General features: G+C 39.6%; 1 protein-coding gene across 1 annotated transcript; it reads left to right on the top strand.

Annotated features, from left to right (window-relative positions):
* Window positions 1-7,447: 7,447 nt before the first annotated feature.
* On the top strand, window positions 7,448-10,204 carry LOC116257015 (pentatricopeptide repeat-containing protein At3g26782, mitochondrial-like). The gene has a single exon (XM_031633601.2). The coding sequence runs from the start codon at window positions 7,547-7,549 to the stop codon at window positions 9,533-9,535; it is 1,989 nt and encodes a 662-aa protein (XP_031489461.1). The 5' UTR covers window positions 7,448-7,546; the 3' UTR covers window positions 9,536-10,204.
* Window positions 10,205-12,862: the final 2,658 nt, after the last annotated feature.

Below are 12,862 nucleotides of genomic sequence, written 5' to 3' on the forward strand. Positions count from 1 at the left end.
GTTCTCGCTAACCTTCGCTCCGAGTTTAAACAGGAAAAATGCTAGAATACCAATATGCCCTTCGTCGGTGAACGCAACGTTTTGCCCGAGCAAGGTTTCAGTCACCATACCCTTTTATTCCTAACCGAGTTCGAAGGTTAACTTAGGCTCGACTTCAAATGCGAGGATGGTTCCCCTGACTTCAAATTGTAGCTTTAATAAGGCGCTTGATAAAAAATAACTTTATATTCTATAAATATGTTTTTAGAACACATGGTTTAAGAATTTACTAGAAAGTTGTTTGATAGCTTTAGATTTGAAACCCTCGAGATTTGAAAACCGTGAATTTAATATTGGACCCTTTCCCTCCAGTATTAAATCCAACTTTTTTTTTTAATGCAAATAAGTAAAATAAAAATCATAAGCATAAATCTTGGGTCTCACCTATGATCTTTAGTTTGAATAAGCATGAATTCTACCATGAATCTTTTACTACATAAGCGTTCATGCCATGTTAGATCTATATCAAACGTATAGATTTTAAAAATGAAGTAATCAAACGCTTCCATAATGTAATGTGGGACTGAAATCCGCAGTTTTTGAATCCACGGTCCCGGTGAAAAACTTTTTATCTCATACCCGAAGTTGTCAAACATAGCTGTAATGACCTGCTCTCCAATTATACCATTGCTAGCTGAATGCTTTTTAACTCAAGCCGGATTTATTAGTGCACAAATAAAATAATATAAATAAACATTTGACACGTGAGATTGTAATATATTAAATTATATACCTTATATTGTTTATCGTGAAATTGGTACAACGATGAACCAAACCTAGTAAATAGGGTTAGCATGGTTGCCTTTAAGAAGGGTTGCTACCAACAACAAAATTGATAGACGTAGACATATGAATGCAATGTATCTTAAATAAGCAATCAAAGGTTTTATGCACATTCCTTTCGCATTTCCGGTAGGGATATAACTGGTTGGTTAGGGTACCGGTTTTGGATTACATATCATACGTAACATAACACGAGACAATTAGGCCTTAAACGTAAGCCATGTAGCATACCAGAAAGATAAACCAGTATTGCATTGTCCCGATCCATGCTTCATGCTATTTGAAGAAGGAGCACGAATGGAGCCAGAAATCTTTCATTACCCGGCACTCATTTAAGAATATATTATAGGTAATTAAAAAATATTAAGGGGCACTAAGCAAATAATTAGGGGCGCATATATGAATAAACAAATTATTGGAAGCCTCCTATGTGAAAAGAAATAAAATGTGTGGGACTGTGCAGGCAACTGACCACACATGCCCACATACAGGGGCGTAGCAAAGTTTTTTTTCAAGGGCGGGCCAAACGGGAACTTATCGGGGTAACGCCAAATTAAATATGAGTATGGTCAAACTAAATCCGAATATAAAAAATACATTACCCAACCAAAAATTTTCAACTTTTTATAATGTAATTTTTTTTTTTCAAGTAGTTGGGATGGGGCCACGGCCTAGGCAGCTCCCCTCCTCCCCTGCCCACATGCGGCTCCGCCCATGACAATAATTTGAGGTGGAGCAAGAAATTTGTAGCTGAGGGCCTTATTAACAAAATTATGTGGAGAAACCAATGTATAAATAAATAATGTATTCGAGTCCGTGTGGGCAACTGCCCCACACACACACACACAAGTAGCTCCGCCATTGGAGAGCTATGCCCACATTATTGTGCTTTGGCATAAGGGAGACGTTTTCAAACTATTTGGAAGTTTGGATGGAGCAATGCAACATCTCTTATTGTACACTATATGGTGACGCAACACAAATACGTTTATGTTCCTAGCGAGCATTTTAGATGGAAAGCAGTTGCACACATGCTACATATTTTATAAAATCTGAAGATAAATTCAAGCAACACCAATAGTAACGGAGTTAAAAAGGTTGCTTTAGATGACATGCCAAAGTACAATAATTGGCTATCATAGTTCAATAGTGTGATTCAGTCTATTTCTTTAGCTAAATGAACAACAAAACCTAATCATCATTATAGTATCTTTGGGATCTTCATTCTCATTTTATAGATGAATACACGTTTATTCAGCTTCCAATTTTTAAATAAGCAAGTCAATCACACCTTTGATCTTCCTTTCTTTTAGGTATATATAATATATATATATATATAGTATTGAAATTGTTGTTTAAAATATTATAAATATTTTATGCACCTTTCAAACAAAACATCCACAATGTGTGTTCGAAGACAATTATTTTAAATCATAATATCTGACGTTATCTTTAATATGAGATTGGACGTTTGGCTGTGCTGGTGTTTGATGAATTGTTTCGGATCTTACATCTCGCGTAAAATGGAATCGAAGATCTATTAACAAACTAATATTTGGGCCAACTAAAGTACTGTGATAATGAGAAACATGAGCCACGAGGGCGAGTTGTTGAAAAAGAGAATCCTATGCGCCCAAAAATGTTATGAGCTCTGTGATTGTACCTTCCGTGATGGTACTAAAGCCCATAATTTATGGTGATAATGGCGACCTCACCATGATTTGATTTTCATCCTTTTTTAAAGTTTGTTGCATGTCGCCAAATATTGAATTACAAAAAAAATAAAAGGATAATTGTTTAGCAGCCAATGCATATATAACACGAAGAAAAAGACAGAGTATAATATAACAAAGTTGCACATCTCTAAAATAAAACTTGGCAAATTTTTTTAAAATTTAATTAATAAATCTTAAATTTTATTAAAAAAATCATAAAGATTATAAAAAATGAAAGGGAACATAAATAATACGTGTATAATACACATTTTTTTTGTTTTTATTTTTTGACATTTTTTTTTTAAAACGTGTTTTGTATGGGTATTATACGACTGACAATGTTTTGCCACATTAATATATTATTCGCGTTTTTTTTTCAATAAAACGCATTTTTTGTGATAGTGTGTGAAACTTAGTTGTGCTGTGCTGGTTTAACTTATAACACATACACTTTTGAAGCATTTGACAACAATCATGTCTTTATCTTAAAAATTGAGGTCGATTCATTAAACAATTGTTAAAATTTTATATAAATAGCACCAATCTTTGGGCAAGCCACATGCATGAAATAGTAATATATTTCTGTTGGCAAACTGTCTTATATATCAATTGTTCAAATATTGGAAGTAAGAACTCATTTAATCTCATAAAACTTCAATTACAAAGTGCAGCTGCAAGTTATGTTAACAATATAGATTTACTTTTTATCATTTTTCACAAGACGTGCTTTATAAAATTAAAACTGCCAAACAAAATCCAAGGTACATCTTAAGTGAACTTATAGTAATTTAAGAATTTTAAATATGTTTATGTTCTTTCAACGTCCCTTCATGCCTTGATTGATTGGAGGACAATGCGCAACAACTATGACGTCTAGTCATGTAACAACTATGACGTCTAGTCATGTAGTGCTGCTAACAGTACAATTTGCTCTTGTGGGATGACTGATATTCTAAGTAACTTTTGTCTCACGGAAGACTGGTCGTTCAAGTACACTATCTATAGGCATGTTTGTTTTCCCTTGGATCCGAGTTATGAAAGAATCTGAAACGCACTTAGTAGTGAGACAAATTGTCTAAACAAGCAGTGGATCTCCACGTCGTGTAAAAATGTGGATTTTAGGAGAAGGACGGATTGATCTAAGGTAATCGGTTAACAAATAAGTCAATGTGAAATATTTCACTTTATCTCTACTGGTGGAATCAGAAAAATTGACTGGAGGAGCACTCATTTATAAATATTCATATTTGGTGAGACACTTATATATATAAAAAGATAAATGTTTAAAGATGTCTATTTAAAAATAAAAAATTTTAAGAAACTGGTGTGGCAGTTGCCCACACCAATCTTGAGGTTCTATTGTATATCGCAACTCACAACTCGTAAGTGGGAGGTCTCACAGAAAGAAAAAGGATTCTAAAGAGAGTTTAGCACGATGACAATGGCCGAACCACGTGTGGGCTGGTATGGGTAGTTAATCCTCTAACCCCTCAATGTTTTTTCATTTTCATATTAATATCTTAAAATATGTGCTTTGTTGTATATAATTTGTTTAATGGGTCTACATTCGTCTTGATGAATTTATCCAAGCCATCAAACGCCACCTTAAGAACAATGGATGAAGAAGTTTTTCAGATAATCAAAATTTTATTTGTAAACTTTAAAAATTTTAATTCAACCTATATAAAAATTTTGGAAAAAACTATATTTTGATTTCTGTTAAAATTTTGAAACTATAGTTCTACTCTTACAACAAAAAAACAATCAAGTCGATCAAACTCCACATGCTTGCAGCTATACGACAAGAGAATGGATGGGATTGACGTGGTAAAAGTTGCCAAGCTACAACAGCTTAGTTTTCTAGAGAGAGAAAGAGATTTTCTATGACATTTAGGTGTTTGTTTAGATTTATTGAGATTGAGCTAACACCAACCTCTTCGAACAGGCCAACCATAAATTCATCAACATGCAGAAATATATATATATATATATAAGTTAACTATATTATATATGTACGGTTAACAATTTCAAGATTATTCTTCACCACATGATGTCCATCAAACAATGATTAATGGGCAATAGTTAGATACCAATTAATGCTATGAAAATGGAGATGACATGACATAAATGTAACGAATCCAAGCGCATTTCAAGGCACTAATATCGGCAAACCGTGAAGGCCATTCAGTGGTCAACAACGACTTTCACGGATGTCTAAAATAACGACAGAATTACGAAAATTTGAACAATATAACCGCGTGTTATCACCGATGGATGCCTTGAAAACTGATATCTGCTAGTTTTCAAGTCGTCCTTCGTGCGTCATTTTAACCGTATTTTGCCGTTAAAAACGCCGTAAAATAATAGCTGGATGCGTTTTTCTCGTGAATAATTAAACCATGCGGACCAAAATGTCATGCACGCGACATTGCAGCGTCAAGAAGCAAGATGGAAAAAACGTGAGGATACTTACTCCGGCAGAAGACGGCATTCTAGAGGTGGCCCTTTCCGTCGAGACGGCAGGACTGGCCGCCGCTTTATCATCGGCTACTGCTGCCTCCGCCGGTCTGTTGTAAGCGAATCTGAGAGAACCGCCTTCTCCTTCCTCTGCTTCTCTCTGATCGTAAACCTCCGCACCTTGATCATCATCCTTTCTCTTGTCCATGAGCTGAAGAAGCCGCTGAGCGCCGTCCCTCCTGGACACGGTTCTCTTCGGGCTGCTGAAGGTGGGCCGAGAGTCCAGGCGGCGATGCGTCGGTGACGTCGCCGGAGACGACGTTCTGCTGGACATGCGACTCCTCGGCCGCGTGTTGATCGGAGCGAGATCCCTGTACCGCTCCATGCCTCCACCAGTCACGGAGGAGACCTGAAGAACCCTCGAGCTCCTTTCGACGGGGCGAGAAAGGAGAGCTCCTCGGCTTCCCTTCAATGGAGAAGCGGATCTGAAGAGATCGGTTGCGGAATGCGGATTGTCTCCGTCAGGAGTTGGGAGCCATCCGATGTTGCGATGGACGGTGGTCGACTGATCCTGGTGGAAGGAGTGGGCAACGTTGTCACCTCTGGTTATTTAGTCGCAAGCTTTATATGCCTTGGTTTGCTGGATCCTGGATCGAATCGGGTCCAGTACAAGATACAAGGATCCAAAAGGAATGAGAGGCGTGCCTCGCATTCTGATGGTCAAACACCACAATGGAAAATGGAAATATATGTTTAAGGAATGGATCGGGTCTTTTAATTTTTAGATCCGATATTGTTGGGATGAGTGGTCACTGGTCACGTATAGAGTCATTGGTTTCTGAGTCTTCTGACATCAACATGGTCATGCTCAAGAAGTGGAATGGATTATTGAGATAGAGCCGCAGTGGTGCCTACCAACAGTATCATTTATTTATATTAAATACGTTTTTTTTTTTTTTTGAGATGTTGTGGTTCATATTCTATTGGTGACGTATTTGCGATAAGCGCAACAAAGGTCTTCAAGGATACATTCGAATTCTATAGCACGCCTAGTGTAGGGGATGCCCACTTTGCTATTGGGTTACGGCACGTCTTTCGTTTGTTGTGGAGTGATTTTGCCGTTTCGTTTATCCACTTTTTTTCATCCTTTTTATTTTATTTTATTGTACCGCAGTTTTGTATATTTCTTTATTTTTATTTTGTTTTTATGATTTGTTATTGTATTTAAAGGACTTTTTGTTTTTAAATTTTATTATGCATTCTCATTTTATGGGCTCTTTTTTATAAGTATGTCTCTCATTGCAAACATGGGGTCATCACTACCATTTTAAGACTGGTCTATGAACGATTTGGATTTGGATTGTTTCAACTTTTTATTGAAGTCGACTAGATGGGATTCTAATCCAATTCAAATTCGAATTCAGACCCAACCTTTTTAGAACTGGGTGATGAGCAGCATAAGATAAAACAATCATGTGCAATTATGTCATATTTTTGCGAGGTCTCCATCAGAATGTTGGACTCTAAATGTCGAGGATTTCAAGTCCTCGTGTTGTACGATGGTGAAATAGAACTTACTTTGTGGGTTCAATAGTTACTTTCAAATATAAAATATAAAATCATCAAAACACCGCTTGATTACATGACATATTGTCCATCACACCACCATCACCACTGCTATGTTCATTACTGTTCCTTGAAACAGGATAAACATGACACCTTGTCCATCACACCCCCACCAACACTGCTATGTTCAAGTGAACATTACAGTTCATTGCCATTGTTTGACGAATTCATGAACCTAAGTCACAGTGGTACGCCACTTTTAGTGGCGTACACGGCGGTACACCAGTACCGTCGTATCGGTACGTCCTAGTATGTTTTTGGATTTGGATCCGGGTTGAATTCAGATCCAAACTGCATTATAACTAAAAAAAATCAAAAAAATTACTTATTTTTCATTTTTTTTATACTTTAACATAATAAGTCTCGTTAAGGAGATAAAACATTGATAATTTATTCATTATGAGCCTCTTTTTATTGGCATTTTTGTTACAACTTTTGGTTTAATTATATATAATAATTTTTTTTTGAATTAATTATATATAATAGTCACCGTATTGGTATCAAAATTTAAAAAAATACCGTACCCATACCCATACCCATACCCTTATACCTATATCCGTATCCGTATCCATATCCGTATCGATACCATTGTCACATAGCCCAATGTGTTTTGTCTCGTGTTTGTTTCACATGAGAGACATTTGTCTGTCTTGTCATTTGTGCCTAGTGACGTCTGTTCTATATGTTTTCTCCACTGTTTGACAACGAGACCATATGTTAATTTTTTTATTTTTACATTAACAAATATAATATTTACTTATATATATATATATATATATATATATAAGCGCCCCTGCAATCTAATGTTTCTAAACGGTTGTCTTCCTGCCACCGAAACAAAGGCCATCCCCGTTTACTTTTGGCGTGTTTCTCAGCTGCATCGCTATAACTCGGGCCATGCTAACGACGGAGCTCCGAGCCGTCGAATGAGGACGAGCCGCATCAAACCGGTGCTGGTGGTGCGAAATTCCGTGTCTTCCTTCTCATCGTCTGCGTCGAGCGCCCTCGTCCAGACTACCATCTCGGCCAACCTACAGGAAAAGAAGAAGAAGAAGAAGGGTACGAAGAAAGAGGGTGTTTGGAGGTGGGACGCGGTGGTGGCGGAGCTAGCGCGGTATGGAGACTCAGCGGATGCCCTCCGAGCCTACGCCTCGATGCGGAGGCGCGACGTCGGTCCCGGACCTTCCACGATCCCTTGCGCCCTCAAGTCCTGCGCATCACTTGGATCCCTGGCTTCCGGGAAGATTCTCCACCACCAAGCCATTGTCTCCGGCCTTGATTCCGACGTCTTCGTCGCATCCGCTCTTGTTGACATGTACGCGAAGTGCGGGAGCCCGGACGAGGCGCGGAAAGCGTTCGATGAAATGCCGGTGAGAAATGTCGTCTCCTGGACAGCCATGATCAATGGGTATGTCCAGAACGGGCTTGCGGGAGACGCAGTTTCGGTTTTTAAGGCGATGAGGGCTGAGGGTGCGGTCGATGTGGATTCTGTAGTTATGGTTAGCGGCATTTGTGCCTGCGCGCGACTGGCAGAGATGAATTTGGTGACGGGTCTTCATGGGCTCGTAGTTCAGGGAGGGTTCGAATCCGATGTTTCAGTGAACAATACGCTTTTGGATGGGTATGCGAAATCGTCGGGGATTTCAGACGCTCGCAAGTTGTTCGACGAAATGACTGAACGGGATGTTGTATCGTGGAACACCATGATTGCAGTTTATTCGCAGAATGGTCTTGCGAAAGAAGCTTTAGATCTCTTCTTCTCGCTCATCAGAGATGGTACGGTTGGTCATAATGCCGTAACTCTGTCGGCAGCATTGTTGGCTTGCGCACATTCAGGTGCACTGCAGACGGGAAAGTGTATACACAATCAAGCTTTTAAGATGGAATTGGAGGACAATGTCTACGTGGGCACATCCCTAATTGATATGTACTGCAAGTGCGGTAAAGTAGAGATGGCGAGGAAGGGATTTGACAGGATGCAGAATAAGAACATTAAGTCATGGACAGCAATGGTGTCAGGGTATGGGATGCACGGGCGTGGAAAGGAAGCTCTTCAGGTGTTTCATAAGATGCAGGAGGCAGGTGTTGAGCCAAATTATATAACATTTGTGTCAGTTCTTGCAGCTTGCAGCCACGCTGGGTTGGTCGACGACGGGTGGCGTTGTTTTAAGAGCATGACTAACGAGTATGGCATTTCTCCGGGGGTTGAGCATTACGCTTGCATGGTTGATCTGCTTGGTCGTGCTGGTTCTCTGGATGACGCTTATGAACTCATTCGGGGAATGTCAGTGAAGCCCGATTTCATTGTGTGGGGTGCGTTACTTGGTGCTTGTAGGATCCACAAGCATGTCAAGCTTGGAGAGATTGCAGCTCGGAAATTGTTTCAGCTTGATCCTAGAAATGCTGGTTATTATGTTCTCCTGTCTAATATCTATGCGGATGCAGGCAGATGGGATAAGGTGGAGAAGATGAGAATTTTGATGAAGAAGAAGGGAGTTGTGAAACCACCAGGATACAGTTTGGTGGAGCTGCATGGTAAGATCAATGTATTTTTAGTTGGGGACTTGGAGCATCCACAACATAAAGAGATCTACACATTCTTGGATGGCTTGAGCACAAGAATGCAGGTAGCTGGTTATGTGCCTGATATTAGATCCGTGTTGCATGATGTAGATGAAGAGGAGAAAGAAACCAATCTGCGGATTCACAGTGAAAAACTTGCTGCTGCCTTTGGAATCCTGAACTCTGTTCCAGGTTCATCTATCCAAATAATTAAGAACCTCAGAATGTGTGGAGACTGCCATGCTTGGATGAAGTTGGTCTCTAAGATCATGAACCGTCAGATTGTTGTCCGGGATGCAAACAGATTCCACCATTTCGAGAACGGCAACTGTTCCTGTGGGGATTACTGGTAGTGTTAATGGTTAATGGACAGAGATGAAGTCCATAGTGGCCTGCTCGACAGCATTGGTTTGGACTAGCACCCTGAGAATATCTGGCACCTCTTGAATGAGTGCAATCTATTACTCATTTGTGAAATCCCCAGTACCAAAACAGAAGCCAAAAAGCGAACTAGCAAGCATCTAGAGTCGGTTTTGGACAGAAGTGTGCGCTTCAGAGCCTGGCTTTGCTGCCACTGAGGCCTCCTAATATTGGGGCAATTGAAATGGGTAGATACATGAGTGCAAGAATGTGAACGAAAGCACCTCCTGCTGCATGAGGAGAAGACTTCCCAAGCTGTTGGGAACATCAAAGGGTCAAAAATTGAGCAAAAAATTGCCAAACAAAGGCGCCAAGGAAGCTTCCACTGTGCTAAGGGACCAAGTCCACCCAAGGGGTCAAGAGTTCAATATCCAGGCTGCTGCGATTATGTGGATAATATATATAATCTAGTAGAGGCTCTCTCTCTCTCTCTACACAATATCAGCCCAATTTATAGGATTTTAGTTGAAACTTCTTGTTAACTAGGGTTGTATTGCAAGGAGCTGACCCATGATGAGAGGATAGCGACCAAAAACTAAAAACTGAGAAAAATATTTTGGTGCTCCTAACAATTGGAATTCTATGTGGGGTTGTATAGTTCATTGATGGAATAAGTGTAGGCTGCACATGAGCCAAGTCGAGCTCGACTGGGCCTAACGTTTGGAATTGTCCGGGGTTCATATCATTCAATCATGGGCTAAAGGTAGGGCTGCACATAAGTCGGCTCAGGTTAGACTTTACTAAAAAAAAACTCCAACTCTGCTCGAATTGAGTCAGGCTTCATAGAATCGGCTTGAGCTCGACTCAGTACGACCCACTTAAATTGTTTACGTGTTGACGTTAACATGTCTTGCTTCTTTTAACTAATTCAACCATGAACGGCCATTAACAAAAAATCCAATGGAAGAATTGACATATTCTTGTTAACACAGTATTCTTGTTACCAAACCGCCACAGATGATGCTGTGCAAGGTTTATATACCTTTCATGCCTTAGAATGATCTAGAGAAATTTCTTTTTTCAGGCCTATCCTTTGCTTGTAATTTGAAAAAAGACTTCCATTTGCATACTTCTGCACATATTTATCAAAAAGACTGTCAGATGAAGGTTTGAAATAAACTTCCCATTAATGGAAAAAAACGTAGTGGTAGAGTACTGTGAAAGAAAATCTAGTTAAGGCTTTAGGTTAATGGAAGTTCACTTGTACTCTTATTTGATAGACTAAAAGCTTTCATGAAAAGTGTGGTTTCTTCAGAAAATTACTAAATTTATAAAATGGCCTCACGACTAAGAACGAGGCCGAACATGATCTGGTAGCACTATTATTCAGTTTCTGCATATCTTGAAAACCTTAACAAAGCGCCGTCCTAATTTACTGGTCCATATTCAAGATACAAAAAGCTACAAAGAAATTATTTATCATTATTTTTTCAAAATAATATGGCCGAACGGACTGGAATGACTCGTGTCGGCTTCATAAATTTTCTTGACGTCTGCCTTCTGAACGGTTCCTGCCGTGTCGAGTGAAGCTTCGACACGACAACGGAAGCTGTGTTCTACACACGCTATAATTTTTTTCACTGGTCATAAGTCATAACTTCTGAACTCAATAAAGACTTGAGACTTCTCGTGACGTTTCAGTTTTAAACTTCTTTTGAATTGTGCGGCGCCGACAGCTCAGTCGCGGAGAAGGACAGAAGGTTTTTAAATACGGTGACCAGTGACCACTCAATGACTGCTGGTTGGTTGTCCACTTTGTGGTTACGAGAGAAGCAACGCTGCTGTTCTTTGACGCCGCCTCCGGTTCTTGTTGACACAACCACCGCTCAGTGCCCTTCGCTCCTTCTGAGAGATAAAGAGAGAGAGAGATGTCTTACATGCATTTTCTATCGCTATCAGTTCGGTGGATCGGCTGATTTACCGATTCAGCTGAATTTGTTGTGAACAGTCTACAAATATTAAAACAAGATTTCTGAAAACATAAATGAAAAAAATATAAAATTAGTTCAACATACAAAAATATTAAAATTTTAAATTAACTAAAATGTAATATGTCGTGGCCTTAAATCACTCGCCCATATGAATCGGCTTGCCACCAGTTGGAACGAGCCTATTTTAACGACATTGATTCTCAATATAAATTTTCGTAGAAGGAAATACGGAATGAGAGTCAACGGAGCACTCCTTAGGTATGGTAGCAATATTTTGGGGAGGTTGAAATAATGATGGAATCATAGAAGTCATGATACGGTGATTCGTTACCGCACGCCCATGCGACAGCTAAAAACCCTGTTAGAAGCTTAATTTGTAACATACCACATTTATGACACTTCTGGGCATTGAAGATCCTAGCAGTTTAACGTTTTAATTTATCTTATTGAAGAGAGATGACAGTAAATGAATGATTTTTTTGTTGTAAATATCCCATTTTTTGCTAATAGAAAGGGAGAGGGAATATCTCTCAGCAGGTTTCACCGGATAGTAAATGAAGGTGAATATGCTGTGAGTTCCAAGCATCCAGAGATTTAAAGCACGAATCTCATCAAACCTTTCCCTTCCTTCCAGCAATCGGATTATAGAGAACCAATCAGTCCCCGAATTCAAGCTGCCAACAGATGTCTTCTCCTGCTGCTTCTCTGAAGATCAAAGCCTGGCCATTTCCAACGCAAACCGCTTATGATTAGGAACTTCTGAGTTGGAGAAGCTTCTTCCTCGATCCATCGTTCAATGTTTTGATTAATCAAATTGCATGTCACCATCTTTCATTCTGAAACCAATTTTCCATGTCACAATCTAGTTGATCTCCAAGACTGCAAAATATTTGGGCCCACTAGTGCCTATTCGCATCAAGTATATTTTGAGTTTCATGTCACCATAAAATTACCGGATCGCCAGTTCCGGGATTCTACACCCAGAGATGCGCATCCAACAACTTATGGATAAAGAAAGCGAAAGCCCGTCCTTCGAAGAGCGTCACATGACGGCTGACATCGGCCAACCAGGAAACTTGAGCCCCAAAACTTCCACGTAAGATATAGTAATGGCTGGCCTTGGCATGTACAGTGCAAAACACGTCACCGATAATTTAAAGGATAGCCACACATAGAAGATTAGGTTTCCTTTTCGCCTTTTCTGACAGAGAAACAAGTTCTAGGATTTCCTTTTCCTCTTTTCTTAGCCGTAGAAAAACAGGAAGAAAAATTAGTGCCGGAGGATCACCCAACACACTGCTGTGGGTCCCACCAAGCATCACCAACCAG

Source organism: Nymphaea colorata, chromosome 7 (genome assembly GCF_008831285.2).
Source record: "Nymphaea colorata isolate Beijing-Zhang1983 chromosome 7, ASM883128v2, whole genome shotgun sequence".
Lineage (NCBI taxonomy): Eukaryota > Viridiplantae > Streptophyta > Magnoliopsida > Nymphaeales > Nymphaeaceae > Nymphaea > Nymphaea colorata.